Below are 21,326 nucleotides of genomic sequence, written 5' to 3'. Positions count from 1 at the left end.
AAGGCATATTAGTTTCTTAATTCAGTTTTACTTTAATAAGCCACCTTTTGAGCAGATGACTCTTTAAGTATATATGAAAAATGTAATTATGTGCAGTCATATGTGCCCCTATTGTCTCCAGTATCTTTTAAAGGAAGTAAAATTGTATTTTAAAATATAAAGGATGTAAGAAACAAACTGACAACTGTAATGTCCCAATGAATCCTGAAAATTTATTATTTGGGAGAATATCCAATATTGATTCTTTGTTTTACAGCTCATAATGATCAGAAAATATACATTTGAAATGAAAGTCAAAGAAAAGAATAATTACATATAATACATATTACAGATTTATTTGTACATAAGCAAAGCAGTACTAAAAGCATATTTATGTGCTCACAATTAGTGAACATGGCAATTTTCTGTTTAAAGCTGCAGCAACTCAAATCCTCCAGGGTCAATAAAGAAAAACATATTGAGAAATACATTTAGGGCTATCACCATGTCTGACTGTAAACCTATTTTTTAATCTTTCCCCTCCCCCCTTATATATGTATATACTTTATTGCCTTTATATTTCTGCTGGTTTAATATAATTAGTATACTAAATAGTTTTCTGCATTTATTTGGTTTCTAAAAATATATAAAATGCATTGAAAAGAGCTCCCGCAGCTTTCAGGCAGTCACTGTCCTGGCATCGAAAGCTTATTCTGGAGATGTAAAGCAGCAATACTGAATAAATAGTGATTGTTTTGTCTTCTTGATACAGCTGATGGCCTTCACCCCAAACTTAAAAATACTGTAGCAAATAGCATAAACACGCAACTTAAAAAAAAAAAAAAAAACATAATATAAAAGTAACACTTATGAGCTAATTTTAACACAATATAAACCAATAAAGACAACTTTAGGTAGAACAGGGATGTGAACACAGCACGGGTATATAAATTAAGGCCCAATTTATCAAAGGCAATGCACAACAGGAACTGTCCATCTGCCCACGCACTTTGCATGCCTGAAATCGAAAGTTTTTGTCTTTTCTGTGTTATTTCCTCAATCCATTACAGTTCTGTGTTGGAAGATGTTCACAGAAATGGCTTCAAATGAACAGTTTGTTTCTCTAAAGACCATTTTGCTCTTATTCACAGAGAAAATTTTCCTTTAATGCAAGTGTAAATTACATTTATGCTGTGGAAGCAAGTGCTTACATGTTCTCGTTATATACTGCTATACTTCACATTTCACACCATAAATTCTATTTTTTTACTGTATTTATATAGTTTTTACTCTATCAGTCTTGCTGTAGCTCTTGTTTATGACTAATTTGAACTAAAGGAATTGATGGTTAGCTCATTGATGACTGGGAGAATTAAATAGGTAACTCCTATTAATACCAACTGAAGTCTCATATTATAAAAAAGTCCCTGTGCATCAAGACAAAACAAAAACCAAAAAAAAAAAAAAAAAAAAAAACAACAACAACAAATGTTATCAAACCAAAATATCTCAGAAGGACAACAAAAGGACTATGGACACTATGTCTACGGGTGACACACTATGGGCCATTCTCTGAGGACGACAGACACTCAAAAGGTCAAATATACCAACGCTATTCCAAATTATTTCCTGGCAAGATAAAAAGATCTTTAAATGTATTTAATACTTATAGAAAATCACAATAAAACAAGTTGCAATATGTTTTTTTAAAAAAAAAAACAAAAAATATTGTAATCTAATTTAGTATTTAGAACCTGAATATTCCCCCCAGATGAAAATTTTATATTTGGCATTTTTGTATACCATTGCCCACTCCCCTCCGAAATGTGTCCAAGATGTGGCACTTATCTAACTCATTTGTATTTGCAATAGATAAAAATGATCACAAATACACTAAAGTATCTTCAGATGTTCCTATGAAAACGAGTTTTTTCCCTCTGATTATTAGAAAATATTCCTTAGATATGTGCTTCCAGAAGTAATATAACTAATTAAAAAGTACAGTTTCTCAATGTATTCATCATATTCACATTTCTATACTTTCCTCATCTAGGAAATTTTTAAAAATCTGTAATCAGGTCTATGAAGATTATTTGGCAGCTTGGAAATTCTGATGAAGTTGTCAGAGACGTTAACTGTGACACTATGCTGGGAACCCAAGACTACTGCATGTTGCTGGGATGCTGCTTGTCCTTCTTTAAAGTTATTAGGTTAATTCTGATAACAATTTATAGTAAACTTACTATTGACAGTGTTTTTCATGGTATGCTAAGGCATCTCTGAAACTTCTAATTGCAAAGTTTAATACTGCCTCCAGTTTAACATTTTGACTTAAATAAAATGTGATCAATTTATAAAATGTTTTTCTTTGTGAATAAGATCTTGATTTCTCTGAACAACAAAATGACTTTATACAGAATGAGTTATTTAGAAATAAGGCATATATTGGGCATATGTAAATCACTACTGTCACAAAAGCTATAAATTATTTTTTAATCATTCTAATTTTAAATATAGGTAGATAGAAAATAATTATTATAAATTGTAAGCAAATGTGTACAGGTTGTGGTTATTTAGGTAAAAATCATTTACTTCAGTTATTTGCAAAGTAACATAATGGCAAGATCACTTTGATAACTCCAAGAACCCAAAGAAAATCATATCTTCAGTTGAGGTCCGCCACTTAGCTGCACTAGAAAAGGCAACTCTGCATTATTACTTTCAGTTCTCTAGAAGCTTCTATACAGTCTCATAGCCATTCTTAAAATTTTTCATAGGAAACCAAGGTAGAGCAGCATTGTCAGCATTCACTAAACCAAAGTAAGTCAAATGTGTTAAAACATCCAAAGTTGCCTTCATGCATAAGACATATCTCTATTGTTACCACGGCATTACTATATGAATTCACTTTTATTTTGTTGCATGTAAATAATAGAGGATATAATTTCTTCAGAATTAAAACTACTTTAAATTTCAGATTAAAGTCTTAATTATACTGTACCAAATGTAACCAGAGGGAATGTAAAAATGGCTAAGTGGTGTCTGACTGAATCTGTCTAAATATTACTTGTAAATCTTAGTTAAGTCACTACTCATGAAAAAGGTGTTGACTCATTTTTGGCTTTACAAATAAAAAAACATATGTACAAATGGAGATTAATGTCTTGTAAAAGTCAAGCCTAAAAATAAAAACATATGCTGAATTTGACTTTATTTTCTTGCTAAAAAGTACCTAGGGTTTAATCTCCTTTCCATCTAAGTGACTGGGAGAAAACACAATGGTCCATAATACACAGAGTAAATGATGTGCGAGCAATACCTTACCCATGGTGTGTACACCAATAGATCATATACATGAAGCAATGTTCCTGAAGTAGACCAACCCTGCCCTCAGATACCTATAACTTATATGTTAGATCAATTCTGAAGATCCGCGAGTGTAAATGATAAGACAGGGCAGAAACAAAACACATGATGTATCAGGAAACCCCATGCCTGTTTGGATACATACTTAACAATTACATTTTTGTTCAACAGTGTCTGAAACACTGCAAATGTTTTAGACATACAATTTACCTCATGAAAAATATCTTTTATGCTATGTGGCCACAAATATATTTGGAAATATTGTAAAGGAAAGACTAAATTCCAGATTTAAAAAACCCCTGAATTCTTTCACCTAATTAAGCACTGGCTAGGACAGTTTCACAAAACAAATGCAAGCGGCTTCCTCTGGAGTTAGTTTTGATGGTGGAGCACCCTAGGACACCTGTGTAGTGTAAATCAGCAATGCATGGATGGAGTCTGGCAACATGCACACAGTCATAATCACACAATATATAATGTAAGTCAGTCACAGGACAAGTCAATAAAAATATTAAAACATCAACATTCACACATTAATTGATTACATGAAATAAATTAAACTAAGCCAGTCACAAATTTCTCTTCACTCTTACTTAAGTCACGGTTTATTTATGTATACACACTATATAATACTTTCCTAAAGCTCTCAAAATACTACAAATAAAAACGAAGGCTTTGCATTACAGCTGCTGGACAAAAATATCAACACTGTTGATGTGTGAAAACACAGTTTCTTTGTTCTTTAGCATCAGTGCACAGGGTATGGCTCCAAGTGGTATGCAATTTAGGAGAGAAAAAACATACAGCGGCTTGTGGAATAGATCCTCTGTTCATCATTGGCACAAATCAGAAAGGAAGTTTACTGTCCTTGGTACCTCTTTTGGGTCTCCCCCCAAAGACAGATAATGTCATACATATATGCCTTCAGGATTAAAACCAGATGAGATAGGATTCTGCAGAATGCGAAGATTACTGGGGAGCTGCCGAGATGAACCAGGTCGCTTCAGGGACCCAGACTGGAATGGTGCCTCTAAACAGGAAACAAAGAAAGCCACCTGATGAACTAGTCAACTTGGAGTACTCAGCAATATAATAAATTAGACTGCTTCCTGCCCCAAAAGAGAAAACTGCATAGAGCAATAATTGCAATCCCTTGTGTGCCCTGGACTGGGGGAGAAGAGGCTAAAACCTTCTCGGGTCTCTTTGATAAAACTAGTTTTTGGTGATTTGAACAGTGAATGATCTTTACAAAAGGCAAATATTTTGCTTCTTTTTTTGGTTGCTCACACCATATGCATACACAGATTTGGAACTGTCTTTTAAATATCAGTACAAATAAATAATAATTTTTAGAAGAAAAAGAAGGAAAAAGGGGCATAAGGAACAGAGCCAAAAATCAAATTAACAGACTATGACTCATATACTTCAGAAAAAAATTTTAATAAAGAAGCAGTTTAAAACTAATGATATGACATTTGGTGATTACATGCTCACCTAAGTAAATAAATAACCTAAATGATACTGGTTTTCCTCTAGAAATGGGAAATAAGTTTAAAAAAAAAGAAAAGAATTTTTAAGTGTCCCACTTAAAAATTAGCTATGAATGTGAGGGTAATATTTTAACTGAATACAAGTAGTTTATTCAAAATTAAGCAGATGGCCAGGCATGCTGGTTCACGCCTGTCATCCCAGCACTTTGGGAAGCTGAGGCAGGCAGATCACTTGAGCTCAGGAGTTCGAGACCAGTCTGGGCAACATGGTGAAACTTCATCTCTACAAAAAAATACAAAAAAAGAAAAGCAGCCAGGTGTGGTGGCATGCACCTGTAGCCCCAGCTACCCAGGAGGCTGAGGTAGGAGGATCACCTGAGCCCAGGAGGTCAAGGCTGCAGTAAGCTGTAGTTACACCACTGGCGTTCCAGCCTGGGTGACACAGTGGGACACTGTCTCAAAAAGCAAAAGCAAAAAAAGTTAAGCAGTGAGAATAAAGGGAAAATAAACCATATTTCTCAACATCTTACCCCTTTCAATGTCTGCATGTGAGGCCTCTATTTCAATGGGCTCCGCTGGCAAAACGGTAACTTTTGTCCCCGTCTGCTGGATAAACTGCTGGAGATTGACTTGCCGCAACTCCTTAGTCAACTGCTCCAGTTCCTGTTCTTTGTCCTAGATGGAAATTATTACTTTTTAAATTTGAGGATTCACTACTGGACAGTGCAAAACATCTTAGTGACACTCCTTCTACTACAGGGGTTAAATGTGAGGTAACTGCTTTCATAAAAGGACATGTAACAAATCTGGTTTATACTGACATGACGGGCTGAAGAGGTCACTTCCGCTCTGTGGTGTAGGCCAAGACATAAGCCAAGAGAAAACAATAGTTTCATCAGTCTGTCCTCTTAAACGCGACGCTTTCCTCTGGAAAACCATCATGCACTCTTATGAAATAAATATGTCTATAAACTTTCATTAAAAAACAAAAACCAAAACGTGTTTCTCAGCCTGTAAACTCATTGGTGGAAAATAAAAAGAAAAAAATTCCACAGGTTTTTACTCATCTCTGTGTTATAGCAATCTTGCTAAGTTGGTCACAAATTTACATATTAACCACTTCACATTAACATATAACTACAAAATTAACTGTAATTTGGTCCATGGATTTAGAGTTCTTGTTTTTTGTAAGCTGTTTCAATTTCCATGTGATACATTACTGAGATTTATCTGACAGCATAAGGAAAGCAAGATTCTCACGAAGGAATTCTTAAATCCTTGACAAAGATTAGAGAACTACAGAGCCTTAAAGGAGGAGATCAAGTTTGGACAGCTGGAAAGCTGTACAAGCAAGGAGGGGCATCCTATTATTTAAACAGCTTTTTCTTTCTTTCTTTCCTCTGCTGTATACAAGAAAAAGTACCCTGGCTCTACCCAAGCTGGGTGGGTCTCAAGGATTTGGTAGGGGTTGGGAAGAGATTAGAAGTGAATGGTTGTTTCCTCCATTTATTTGAGTGTAGGGGGTACTTGGGGACATATCAATATTTGATTATCAGACACTTTTCAGTGGGTTAGAGGGATTTACTAGTAATGACTGTGTTGTTAGTGTTTTCTATAAGTGATATCAAAAGCAACACAACTTCCAATTGTACCTTTTTTTAAATATCAAAATGAATCTCAATAGTAAAATACTGACAAATTAGAGACTGCCAACCTTCTACTGCATGAGAAATTCTTGATTTTCAAAATGTGGGTGGTAGTTTTATCTCTTACTACAGATAGTCACGGAGAAAGGAGACCACATCAGTTCTTCCTAAAACCTCAGCTTTCTCTGATTGTGGAACTAACTGTTGATATTCTAAAGCAGCTCTTCTCAAACCTCACTGTACACAGGCACTACTTGGGCATCTTGTTTCAATGTAGATTCTGAATTTCTTACAAGTGTACCCTGAAGCTGCCTGGAATGGACTACACTTTGAATAGTAAGCTCTAAACCAGCCCAGTCCAACAGAACCTCCTCCAATGGTGGAAATGTTCTGTGTCTGCATGGCCAGTACAGCAGCCACACATGCTATTGGACACTTGAAATGTGACCATGTGTGACTAAAAACAGAATTTTAAATTATTTAATATTTTAATTGCCTTATTATCTAATCTTAATTTAAATTTAAATAGCCATATTATAATCAATTGTGTCTCTTTCTCATCTCATCTCATCTGATAGAGACTGTTTGATACATCTTTGCAACTTTCGCAACATAATCACAAGGTCTTTTCAAGAATGGGTATCCAGGAAAAGTAAGTTGAGTGATTAGGGTTTAAGTGGCAAAATAAAAATCTTCTTGTACGTGAACTAGAAAGGGGGAAAATCAGGCAGAAATCTTCGTGCCTCTCTCAGGAAAGCAAAGGAGGGTACTCTGGAGAGGGGAGAAGAGAGGAGGGCTGTTTATGTGTCAGGACAGAAGCTGGGATTGGCTGGCAACAATGGAGAAGTGACAGAGAAACAGTCAGCTAGCCACAACAATCCCTGGCCAACCAATCCGTGGACAGCTCTTTCAGCTCTGGTTTCCCTATCTCTGAAAGGAGAAGGTGAGATTCACTATCTCATCATTAGTGTCCATTCCATCCCATTATCTAATGCTACAACTGCCACCGTAAGACAAGGCTCTTCCATGGAGAAGGATCCGCATGGCTACTGCTCTCATCTAAGCTGTCATAAGTCACACGAATTCGACAAAACTTTTAAACAAGGCTGGGTTTCTAATTCTTTGAATATAAGGAAAAACTGACAATGATGAAAAGGAGATTCCAAGAAGGTATTATTTTAAATGGGCCAAACATTCTATTTATCAAAATGTGGTTACCTGTAAGCGTTTGGTGGCTTGTCCAAGAGATCTTTCCACAGCTTTAATGCCATTTTCCAACCTCAGACTCTGCTGGCCTTGAATGTCAATTTCCCCTTTGACCTTACCGATCTTTCCTTTAACCTCTTCCTCATTGACCTGTGCCTCCTGAACTTCCCGTTGCAATTTTTCTGCTTCAAGACCACTTTCCATAGTCCGGATCTGTGCCAAATAGTTCTTTAATTTGTTTTCACATTCTGTTATTTTCTGTCTTATTTCTTGAAGTTGATCCTTCAGCTGTTTTTCATTTTCCTGTTCAATCTGTAACTCATTTTCCCAGAATTCTTCCTCCTCAATTTCTACATCGTTTCTTTTGATCTTTTGCTCTAGACGGATAATTTCCTCTTCAAGGTTGGAATTATACTTTTGCTCCCAAAATCGTATTTCTATTTCATTAGATTCCAGCTGTTTCTCAATGGATTGAAGCTTCTCTGTCTGCAGACGGATCAGCTTCTTCAACTCATCTGCTGTTGTTTTGCAGTTATTCAGCACCTTTTGCTTAAACTCTGTTTCTTTACCTTTTCCAAAAATGTCCATTAATCCTTTGGCACCTCCTGTAAATGTCAGTGATTTTCTTTTCGGTTCTCTCCTTTTGATTGATTTGTCGATCTGAGGCCTCAGTTTAGCTAAGGGGGGCAGACTCTGCCTGTATAAAGTTCTTTCAGGAATTCGAGCCACACTGTCTGAAGTGGGTCGCTCACTGAGCGACGGCCCGGTTCGTCGTAGAATGAGCTGCACATCACTAGCATACTGCCCCCATTTGTTTAAGGATATGATAGGATTTTCATGAGGTGCTAAGTGTCTTTCAGTATCTCTCCATTTCTCTATAAGGGTGTACCTTCCAGTTCGACCTATGTAAAAAAGGTAAGTTGTCAAAATGGGATATGTAACAGTTTAAAAATGGAGTAAGAATGCCATTTGATGATTGTGTATTTTTGATTAGCATCAGAGGGTCAAGTTTTAGAGTCTAGTCCAGGTTGCCTTTAAAACCTTTACTTGAAGACACCAAACCCCTCACGACATGCAACAACATAAAATCAGAAGATGTGTATTGCACATACTCTTCAGGCTTGCTTAGAAATTCAACTTCATACTTTAAACCTGGGTGAGACCCTTACACTCTTGCCAAATACCTGACTGCCTAGAACTTCTCATTTGGGGCAAGACTGAACAAAGTTTATTTTCTAGCTGAAACAAAGGACAACAGAATCGCCATGTGAAGCATGAGGGGCTGGTCCAGGAATGAGGTAGAACTTCAAAACTCAAATACATTTCCACTGTGCAAATCCCTTGAATTTTTCCACCTCAGAACTTGGGAGGGCTGGAGGCCCCATTTCTCCTCCTCAAAGGAGACATGGGGACCAGTGGAGAACCTGTGACTCAGCCACAGGAGCTGCCCAGGTCTCCTCTCCATCTCCACCTAAGTGCTCTACCAACCCGTTGCTCACACAGCTGGCATCTTCCTGGACACCCATGGCAAATAAAAAATCAGCTCGATGAAAAAACTCTTCAAACCAAATTCATATAAAAACAGGGGCCTGAAGAGAAGACTTGTTCAGTTTTGGTAATATGATAGTATCAAAGATTCTTCTAAAAAAAAAAAAAAAAAAAACTCAGAGCAAAATATTACTAAAAACAAACCAGCGGGCTGGGTGCAGTGGCTCACGCCTGTAATTCCAGCATTTTGGGAGGCAAAGGTGGGCAGATTTCTTGAGCCCAGGAGTTCGAGACCAGCCTGGGCAACATGGTGAAACCCTGCCTGTACAAATAAAATATGAAAAAATTAGCTGGGCATGGTGCTGTGCGTCTGTAGTCCTAGCTACCTGAGAGGGTGAAATGGGGGAATCTCCTGATCCTGGGAGGTCAAGGCTTCAGTGAGCTGTATTGTGTCACTGCACTCCAGCCTGGGCGACAGAGTAAGACTCTTGTCAAAACAAAACAAAACAAAAACAGAATACAATCACATATAAATTGAAAAATATGCTGAATGTAATAATTATGAAAGTAAGATAAAGTTTCAGAAGAGTATGAGTGTAATGCCATAAGCTTGAACATGCTTCTTAAATATTTTCATTTAAGGTGAGTGGGTCAGATGGATTATTTAAATTTTGTGAAAAGTGTATAGTTAATTCCAAAAACAAAAACAAAAAAAAACCCAACGCTGTCATCCAGCAATTATACTTGTATAAACAGCTACTGATTTACCTTCCTGGCTTTCTTTTTCAAATTTCATGAGCTTCTTTCAATACTTCTGAGCCAACAGTAGTATTTTTTGCAATTACTGCATCAATAAATGGAAATCTAGATGTGTAAATATCAACACCCATGTATGCAATTCATAAGTAGCACATTAAAAAATGATTTCGCTATAAGCATATGGGTGTGTTCTCCTTTAGGGAGACCTGAATTTGGGGTGCAGCTGGAAGTTGGGGCTTTGAAGGCAAATAATCCTACGTGAGTTCCTTACTAGATAAGCAGCACAACTTCCCTTCTAAAATGCTTCGCAGATTCTGAGGGTTAGCACCTACCACATTGCCTGGCCCACAGCAGGCATTCAACACATGGTAGCTATTAAGACATTTTTCCTATAACAAAAGGGTTGACCACAGAATTCCTTTAAATAGTGATGTGTCATCACAATAATCTTTTATTTATTTATTTATTTATTTATTTTTTCTTTTCCCCTCCCTTGCCCAACAACCTGACTTTCAAAAAGCAACTCTTCCAACTATGTAAAGCTAGACACAGTAGACGGGACAAGGGTTCTGGAGTAGAAAGGTTTGAGTTCAAATGTGGCTCTGCTTCCTACTGTGCTTACATGATCTGAACAATTAAATTTCCTTTAGCCTCAGTCTCCTCATCTGTGGAATAAGAGTAGTATTTCCTTATCTGACATGGTTGTTCTGAGTCACGTGAGAATGTAAAATATAAAAATGTTTGTGAAATTGAAAAGTGCTAGATAATATTATTTGTTTATCAAAATGCCCAGGCTAATAAGGGGGATGTAAAGGAAAACCTTAGCACAATAGATTAGCCTCTTGAAATAAAAAAATGTTTCCAATAATTTTCAGGTTAAAAATTACTCTAATTGCTCCCAAAGAAAAACCACGTGACACATCTGCAATGTTAAAACTGTCCCATGTGTACAAACTACTTCAAAGGTCACAACACTCTGCCTATCAACTACTTTTAGGAATCTTACTCTTCTCTGAACCTCTGTGTCCTCCTTCAGTAACAGGAGGGGTTAGATAAACCGGTAGAGTTCTTTCCAATTCTATCAGCCCAGTGAAGTATCTTTAAAAGGAAAACTGAATCATCACATTATATGAACTAAACAAAACATTTTAAAGATCCTAATTTATTCATAATTAAAAATAAATCTAATTTTCCAGAGCTTACTGGTACTGCTACCCTCTGAGACTGTCTTAGTAGAAGATTATTTATAATTGCTTTTACTGCCAGTATTTGCTTTTGTTAAATAATGCACATTTAGTACTGCTGGGCCAAAAATTCCATCCAGCAGTATAAAAAAGCTTTTTTTTTTTTTTTTTAAAAAAAGGTAAATGAATAGATTTGATTTTATTACATAAATTGGGTTTTAAATATTTTATATAGGAATTAAATTCCATAATCACTGTTTTTAATACCCATAACTTCGCAGCGCTCTACAAATTCTATTTCCTTCATTTACACAGATTCTGATTCCTCCTGCAAAACTCCTTTCAGTGTATTTGACCACATGGATACATTTAGTTATACCTTGTATACTCTTTTGATGTAATCTTAAAATGAATAAAAAGGAATATCTGTCTGTCTATCTATCTATGGTATTTGTAGTTTAAGCTGTATTTGCATTGTAAGACTATGTGACACTGTCAAGTAATTTTGATCCAACATGGGGTAAAAAAATATTAGTTATACTTTTAAATACTGAAGTGACTGAGACTACTCCTAAGAATCGTTAAATTTTTATACTGAAGAAACCCACATACAGATTTTAATGCATTAATGAAATCTTACTGAATGACTGATTGACATAAATTAAAAGAAAACAGGATAACAGCTTACTTTCATTTAAGAAAGCAGAATACACAACTATGAAGTAACATAAAATTTTTGAAAATACACACCAAAACTCAAACAAGGGTCACTCAGAAATGTATGCCCTGAATTCAACCATTTTTTAAGACTCCAACAATTTTTATAATTTTAGGAAATTTCTCCTTAGAGTCATAAATCAAAATCATGATTTAAAAGTTACATCTTGCTATTTAGTTAACAAATATATATATTGGACACCACATATTTGTCAGAAACAGTGCCAGGCTCCATAGAAATAGATTCTACTAAACACCTTCATCACCAACCCTCTGGAGTTTTCATTTTAACTGACATTTGATGTCTTCTTCAGTATCAAATCCTTCACACCCCAAAGATGAATATTGGACATTATTCAAAAGAACATGACAAAGAAATGGTACTAATCTCTTATGAATTTAATGCTAACATATTTTCAGGTTTCTGGACATATGAGAAACAATGTCAGTAACACCTGACTTATTCTTTATCTATGGAGGATAAGCTATTCAACAGCACTGAATTTTTCTGAGAGTAGATACTTTGCTTCTTGTCAACATTTTTATGAAAATTTTGTAAAATCTATTACACAGACCAGGATTCTTATGCAAACTCTAGTAAACACAATTAGCTTTTTCCATAATGAGTCAGAATTCTGACAGTGAGTGTTGATCTCTCCCTGTGAGATCTCTGTAACGGAACTTACACTTTATTATCTTATAGCCTGTAAAAGGCTTTTGATGCTTTTATATATGTCATCTTAGTTAGTTCTGTGAGTTAAGCAATATAGATACTATGATCCTCATCTTACCAGTGAAGAATAAAAGCTTAAAGAATTTTAAGTAATTTTCTGATGACATTTAGTTATTTTTTACTATACTATTTAAGTTCTGAGTGAAACTACTAAAATAACTCTTACCTCACAGTATTTCTTAGAATGACAGTGATACAATAAAAATTATCTGTGAATATACCTGTCAACCAGTTGTGCATTCAAACCATAGTTACATCATCCATAGTATATTTTCCCAGTGTGTTGATAAGGATATCATGTAATCACAGAATTACTGTCTACTTAGAATTATACGATAAGCTCACTACTAATAAACATAATAAAAACAGTTACAGAGTACCTGTGATTTCCTGGGCATTGTGCTGGTTACATTAAAAAATATATAAACCAAAATAAATAGAAGACACGTATCACTAGAAACCAGAAGACTTTGGGAGCTGTTCGTTAACACAGCATAATCTAACCCATCTCAATTGATGCATGTTATGAATTAACATGTATTCACATTCATTAAAATAATATTCTACAGATGTGGAAAATACAGAAGCTAATTAAAATAAAAATTAGACTATTGTTATAAATATTAATATTGTAAATGAATATGTGGAAAATTAATTCACAATACAACAAATGGAAAATGAGACAATGAGACTCAAAACCACAAAAAGCACATTAAGAGTATAATTTCTTAAAAGCTTGTCCATGGGTACACAAATAACATTGTTTATTGCTAGGAAGTAGACTCATGAATGAGTCTCTTACCGTCTTTGTGTTTTCTACATTTCAAGATAATCTACAATAAATAATATGACTTTATAAACGTAGAAAACTAATCAATTTTTAAATATCTAAAATTGATATATTACATGTGAAACTTCCTAAATGTGACAACATAAAATACATATTCCTTTCCTCGTCTTCTCAAGGACACCAAATATCAAAGTACTGTGGATCAGAAATCCTTTCCCTCAATCTCCTTGACTTCTTTCTCTTCCTTCTTTCCTCTCTCATCTTTTGTTAGCTGGACTTTTATTTCTGTGTTAAGCTCTAAGCTGCCTGAGGGCAGAAATACATCCTTGTCATATTTTTGGTTTGGGATATTGTAAAAGCAAATGCATTTTCGTCACTATAACTTGAGACAGATGATCTGTCAAAGGCTTTCTGTTTCACTTAGATTTGAGAAGCAGTTTAGACTCTGAAAAAAATATATTTCTGAGACATTTTACAGGGGAAACAAAGTAGAACATTTAAATTGGGAATGCTTCAGAAAGCGCAGGGTGTACAGTGACAAACTGAGTGCACTCTTGCAGGGCAGTTGAACCACTTCATGACAAGAAAAGGTTTCAACTAAGGTTTCACTTTTAGTTAATTCTGTTATCATTTCAGCATGTGTCCCACATCCATCACCTAAATCTAATCTGTCAAGGTTGTCAGATTAGTGTAGAAAAGATTTCTTCCTATAGTAGTAGATAAATTCAACATCTTTCATCAAACTATGTTGTTTTTAGCTCTTTGCTAATTCAATTTGATTGATTAGTAGCATGAAGAAAACGTTAGCTGTCATGTATATATTTGCAGGTTGACACCTTGTGTGCATATTTTCATAGTAAGTCATCTTGATAGTTTCTATGGTTTCCTAAAAATAATTTTAACTATCCAGAAAAAAACCAGTAACTCCTAATCAAGAATACTGTGTGTGTGTGTGTGTGTGTGTGTGTGTGTGTGTGTAGTGCCCCATAAGGCAAAGATGTGCACTTAAACCTAAGAAACCAGTCTACAAGTTGCTTCACTATTGATTCCTGACAGCCACCTGCGGTTCTGTTCATCAGTCCATGCTCTACTAATAATCCAGCTAGCCACTTACTGTGTTAGGCCTTGGAAGTTCTGGGGTTGCTTTTCAGAGAGGCAATTTTCTCTAATTAACAAGCCCTCACCACAGAAATCAGAACCCACAGCTTTCGGCTACTTGCCAGTGGAGTCATCTCTAGATGAATTCTGAATTCAATGAAGTATTTATGATACAGAAAGAGTTGTCTGGCCAAGTTTGGAGAAATATCATAAAACATTTGTATTCAAGTTGTCAACTTTTCAAAACAGCTCCTGGATTGAGTTATTGAGAAAGTAAAAGTGGGAGGGTAAATGAGTTAAAATGTCTTTTTGGCTTGTTCACAAGTAAGTATACTCTGTAGTCCCAGGGGGCAAGCACATACATGGTACCTCTGGGCCTTTTCCCCTTGAAATTCTGGGTAAAAAGTGTGATTATGGACAGATGCAGCTTATAGCACTACTCAACTACTTTGACTTTTGCAAAAAACTACAATTAATAAATTGTCAAATTCAGTATTCTTCACTAAGTAAACTTAGAGAAAAAAAGCTGTATATTTTAATTCACATAAATTAAGTGAAGCTCTTAATAGGGACAATTACTAAATAAGCTTGAAGAATATGAAAAAATTAAATGCCTTAATTTTCTCCTCCTTAATAATTAAACTTAAGTCTACATATATATGATTCCCAAATGCAAAAAGAGTTTCACTGGATGTGAAAGCCCAGAATTTTCAGCATTGCTGCAATATATTCATGTGTGATAGTGTTTAAAGAAAAATCAAAAGATGTCACTATTAGAAGAAAGTCTCTGTCTTGTATAGGGCACTGTAAACCTCTGACAGTGCATCTGCCACATCACAGGTTGCACAATCTTCTCTACCAAATGCTAAAGTGCCTTGGCAACAGTATGACTCATTTCAATGCTGAGCTAATTGACATGCTTCCAATATAAACTGGCAAGACATAAAATCAACTTTTGATAAGGAGCTCAAAGACAAAGAGGCCCTGAGCACTTAGCATGGTGCTGGTCACACAGCTTCCTCTTAATACATGTTTGTTAAATGAAAGATTTAAGACGCAAATATAAACTTGGATCCATATCGCTGGTTTTACTGATGCAGGTGTTCACACCCTCATCATTTAAGGCAACTAAACATACATAAACTATGATGAAGATAAGCTTAAAATAAACAAGAAGAAAGGGTAAAACATGGTAGGAGAATAACATGAAGCCAAGAGCTGTGCTTCTTCTTCACTGTATAATAAGATTTTATTTTATTTTTAATTTTATTTTATTGATTGATTGAGACTGAGTTTTGCTCTGTCACCCAAGCTGTAGTGCAGCCGTATGATCCCGGCTCACTGCAACCTCCATCTCCTGGGTTCAAGAAATTCTCCTTTCTCCGTCTATAACTAGGATTACAGGTGCGTGCCACCACGCCCGGCTAATTTTTGTAGTTTTATTAAAGACGGGTTTGACCATGTTTGCCAGGCTGGTCTTGAACTCCTGACCTCAAGTGATCTGCCCGCCTCAGTCTCCCAAAGTGCTAGGATTACAGGCATGAGCCACCGTGCCCAGCCAATCATAAAATTTTAAAAGTATACATTATCTTTCCAGTGAAGAACGATGTTATTTCATTTGTTGTATTTTCTAAAAGTATGGAGAAATAAACAGTAAGTGGGAGTTTTCCTAATGACGGATTCTGGGAACCAAGAATCTAAATTCTTAATCTGGGTCTAAATTTTGGCTCAAGGAAACATCTGTAGTTTCAGAAGTCATTGTTTGGGCTGAACAACAGGAGAGAAGAAGGTAGTGTAGGTGCTAACTCAGGGTTAGTAAAATCTAGGGGTGTCAGAGAAGCATCATCATCACAGATTTACCTAAACACTGGCAAACTGTAATAAGTACAAGTGTGCCTGTGAGAAATATTACGGAACCAAATGAACAAAATCCATTAGAAATCTATATTTAAAACAAACACATACAACGAAAGGAGGCATAATGTACTTTTCTCAGATACCCACAGAGTTCACTTACCTATTGCTTGAGCTAAGGCGATGACAACCTCCTGGCAAGTTGTGACTTCAGTGACTCCACAAACAATCCTCTGAACTCCATCCACCCATACTTTAAGTTCCATGGTGCAGCAGCCAGTCACTCAAGGGCCCTGAGAGTGGTCATCAGGGTGTTAGGTCATGTCTCTAGCCGCAGGAACACGGAGTGAAGAAGGTTGAGTCTGTGGAGTCAGCTAAAAAAGGGCAAAAAATCACTTGTAATAAAATGAATCAACATTTCTTCTAGTAAGCATGTAAGTAATACACAAAACCAATTTTAACATATCATAATCTTACTGAAGTACCCAGGCTTATTTTACAGAAATGAATTAAGCAACACAAATGTAACTACAGTCACCTATCATGACACTGTTTCATGTTACAACTATTTTTTATAATAATTTTAATCATGAACTCTTGCTCCATTAGGTTAAAATTTCCTATTTAGTTGCCAAGCCCTATTTGCGTTGTTTTTTTGTCCTGTTTTTTCTTTTTGGATTATTTCATTAGGGTAATTTCTGAGGCAAAAATAAAGAAAAAAAGTTTGTCATTTTAGGAATTATCAATAAAATTGAACCAATTTGCAGTGCTTTGCCAATACTGAGTATTAATAAATTTAAAAACAGTTGTTAAGGTATCTTACTCAGTTCACATTCCTGATTTAAAAAAGAAAGAAAGAAAGTGCTACCTGCCTGCTTTCCTAATATTTTTTTTCCCCTTATTATGTCACTCTCTCTTCTCATGTATGATGTCTTGACAACTGTTTTTAATGTGTCGCTTGCCTCCCTCTCCTCACAGGACAAAGCGTGTCTTCCCCGCTGAAATGCCAACACCAGGCACAGCATGAGGACAGGTGGGTAAAAAATCTTAGTTGAAGGAAATGAATTCCTTTGACGACCAACAATATCCTCATGTATGAACTGTTTATCCTTTTCTCACTTAACTGGGTTTGACAGTTTTCTTAAATTACAAGAGTTATTCAAAAATTATAAACACTAACCCTTTGTTCTACTTGCTGTGTTTAGCCAGTATTTGATTTTGCATTTGGCTGCATTATATGCCAAGCAGAAATTTTTACTTTGTCATATAGTCAAACCAAATATTCTTTATTTCCTATATTGATAAGAATGTTACTCGCCTGCTAAAGATGATCACAATTCTTTTTCCTGTGGGTTTAAAAAAAATCTCAACTCTTCCTATGTAAATTCTCTAATCAATCTACAATTTTTTGTTTGTCCATTGTTTTGTGGTCTTCCCACATCTTTGTTGTTTTTACAAAAGAATGTTAAAATTCAGGAGATGTAATAAACATTGATTTAATTAAGAGAACATTTGGATTTGTTTATAGGTTTACGGTGGCACTGGTATTACAGAATTAATGGCTTATTTAAAAGCTTATTTTAAAAACACTACAAATTTTTCTTGTAAAACAGTAGTTACTACAAACAGTGGCTTAGTCTCTTGCGCATTCTTTTAAAAGCTCTAAGACAGTTCTAGGCCATCTGGTCACCTGGATAGATGAGTCACAACACACGCAAGGGGAAGGAGAATAAACCTAATTACTTTCTCCAGAGAAGGTACACAAATCCTTTTTGTCATCCTAAAAACAAGGAAGGCCTGCCTGCACATTAATCTCTTAGCAAGTTGCTTTAGCTCTCGGCATACGACACAGCATAGGTTTCATTACCCCCACATGAAGAAAGAAGGGGCCACCTTGCCAATGACAAGCTGAATCCATAACTGTGTTCCTCAGTTGTAAGGGCCTGCGAGATGTTAAAGTTACTGGGGATAAAAGGCTTCCAAAGTTAAAGAAATGTAAGAAAGCCAGTAAATAAAAGTTAAACAAGTTCCTTTACAGCTAGACTTCTCTGGAGACTTTAATAGGCTGGTGTGCACTCTAAATTTCAAAGGAGAGTTTTATGTGCTGCCCAATCTAGAGAATGTTTAAGAAAACAGAAAAGTTCTGACTTGTTTCCTCTTCTGCGAGGCATTCTATTTACTAAAAATAGAAAATGTTTTATTCTTTCTTGGGATAAAATTAAGGTATCAAAAATGGCCAAAGATTAATGTATTACTTTATTAAATTTTTGTGAAAGCTGGATTAAAGTCTATGTAAAGTGCCTCATTATTCATTAAAAGATCTTAAACTTGGGAAATCAAGCAAGAAAGGGTACAGATCTCATTAAAGTCCCCCTGCCACCAAGAAACCCATCATTTAAAATCATCCTATGGGACTTTTTTTTTTTCCAATTGTGGAAGAAAACATAAGCTCTATCCTTTTAACACATTTTTAAGTACATTATACAGTATTATTAACTACAGGCACCATGTTGGACAGCAGATCTCTAGAACTTACTCATTTTGTGTAACTGAAACTTTAGACCCCTTCAACAAGCAACTGCCCATTTCGCCCTGTCTGCAGCCCCCAACAACTTCCATTCCATTGTCCGTTTCTATAAATCTGACGTTAGGTATCTCACAGAAGTTTTACATTCCTTTTTTAGACTTTAGCATACTGCCACATATTTTCCTATCTCAATTATCATTGTTTCACTTTGAACTTTTAATCATATATTGAATCATTAATTCAACATAGTATTGGAAATTCAGGCCAAGGCAATCAGGCAAGAGAAAGAAATAAAGCGTAGTCAAATGGGAAGAGAGGAAGTCAAATTGTCTTTCTTTGCAGATGACAAGATCCAACATCTAGAAAACCCCATCGTCTCAGCTCAAAAGCTTCTTAAGATGATAAGCAACTTCAGTCAAGTCTCAAGATACAAAATTGATTTGCAAAAATCAACAGCATTCCTACACACCAATAACAGGCCAGCAGAGAGCCAAATTATGAATGAGCTCCCATTCACAATTGTTACACAGAGAAGAAAATAACCAGGAATACAGCTAACAAGGGAAGTGAAGGACCTCTTCAAGGAGGACTACAAGCCACTGTTAAAGGAAATCAAAGATGATACAAACAAATGGAAAAACATTCCATGCTCATGAAAAGGAAGAATCAATATCATGAAAATGGCCATTCTGCCCAAAGTAATTTATAGATTCAATGCTATTCCCATTAAACTACCACATTCTTCACAGAACTAGAAAAAACTATTTAAAAATTCGTATGGAACCAAAAAAGAACCCGAATAGCCAAGACAATCCTAAGCAAAAAGAACAAAGTTGGAGTCATCACACTACCCAACTTCAAACTATACTACAAGGTGACAGTAACCAAAACAGCATGGTACTTATAGTAAAACAGACTCATAGACCAATGTAACAGAATACAGAACTCAGAAATGAGACCACACACCTACAACCAACTGATCTTCAACATACATGACAAAAATAAGCAATGGGGAAAGGATTCCCTATTTAATACATGGTGCTGGGTGAATTGGCTAGCCATATGCAAAAAATTGAAACTGGACCCCCTTCCTTACACCGTATACAAAAATTGACTTAAGATGGATTAAAGACTTAAATGTAAACCCCAAAACTATAAAAGCCCTAGAAGAAAATCTAGGCAATATCACTGAGGACATAGACGTGGGCAGAGATTTCATGAAAAATGCCAAAAACAGTTGCAACAAAAGCAAAAATTGACAAACGGGATCCAACTAAAGATCCTTTGCACAGCAAAAGAAACTATCATCAGAGTCAAAAGACAACCTATGGAATGGGAGAAAAATTTTGCAATCTATCCATCTGACAAAGGTCTAATATCCCGAGTCTACGAGGAATTTAAACAAATTTACAAGAACAAAAAACAACCCCATTAAAAAGTGGGCAAAGGACATGAACAGACACTTCTCAAAAGAAAACATAGATGCAGCCAACAAACATATGAAAAAAGCTCGACATCACTGATCATTAGAGAAATGCAAATTAAAACCACAATGAGATATTTAAAAGTTCAGAAATAATAGATGCTGGCAAGGTTGTGGAGAAAAAGGAACATTTTTACATTGTTGGTGAGAATGTAAATTAGTTCAACCATTGTGGAAGACAGTGTGGTAATTCCTCAAAGATCTAGATGTGGAAATACCATTTGACCCAGCAATCCCATTACTGGGTATATACCCAAAGGAATATAAATCACTCTATTATAAAGATACATGCACATGTATGCTCACTGCAGCACTATTCACAATAGCCAAGACATGGAATCAACCCAAATGTCCATCAATGAAGACTGGATAAAGAAAATGTAGCACATGTACAACATGGAATACTATGTAGCCATAAAAAGGAACAAGATCATGTCCCTTGCAGGGACATGGATGGAGCTAGAAGCCTATTATCCTGAGCAAGCTAATACAGGAACAGAAAAACAAATACTGCATGTTCTCACTTACAAGTGGGAGCTGAATGATGAGAACACATGGATACATGGAGCGGGGACAACATACACTAGGGCTTGTTGTGGGGTGGGGAGGGAGAGTATCAGAAAGAATAGCTAGTGGTTGCTGGGCTTAATACTTAGGTGATGGGTTGATCTGTGTAGTAAATCACCATGGCACACATTTACCTAGGTAACAAACCTGCACATCCAGCTCATATATCCCAGAACTTAAAAACTGAAAAAAAAAAAAAAAAAAGAAAAATAGAAAAGCAAGTTTAAACTATGAAAAAAATCATGGCACTATTCATGAAGTCATCCGAAGAGCCCATCTCTCCATCTTCCCAGCACAAGCCCCCAGTACCCCCCTCTAGGAGCTGTAACCCTCATCTTTCCTTTATATCAACTCCAACAGTTCTATGTCCAGCCCCCGAACTAGACTACAGAAGAAAACGGAAGTCCTACAATGTAGGTGCGTGTGGTGGATCGGTCAT

At 35.8% G+C, this 21,326-nt stretch overlaps 1 protein-coding gene across 1 annotated transcript in view; it reads right to left on the bottom strand.

Moving 5' to 3' along the window:
* Positions 1–1,455: 1,455 nt before the first annotated feature.
* Positions 1,456–21,326, bottom strand: part of RASSF8 (Ras association domain family member 8) — a 149,219-nt gene continuing 129,348 nt past the window's right edge. Inside the window, exons 3-6 of the mRNA XM_023209052.2 lie at positions 16,474–16,684; positions 7,700–8,589; positions 5,366–5,510; positions 1,456–4,375 (exon numbers count right to left, since the gene is read on the bottom strand). Coding sequence (XP_023064820.1) covers positions 4,254–4,375; positions 5,366–5,510; positions 7,700–8,589; positions 16,474–16,576 — 1,260 coding nt within the window. The 5' untranslated portion in view covers positions 16,577–16,684 and the 3' untranslated portion in view covers positions 1,456–4,253. The remainder of the gene's footprint in view (positions 4,376–5,365; positions 5,511–7,699; positions 8,590–16,473; positions 16,685–21,326) is intronic.

The sequence above is a fragment of the Piliocolobus tephrosceles genome, chromosome 10 (genome assembly GCF_002776525.5).
Source record: "Piliocolobus tephrosceles isolate RC106 chromosome 10, ASM277652v3, whole genome shotgun sequence".
Lineage (NCBI taxonomy): Eukaryota > Metazoa > Chordata > Mammalia > Primates > Cercopithecidae > Piliocolobus > Piliocolobus tephrosceles.
This window is presented reverse-complemented; position numbering and strand designations above follow the sequence as displayed.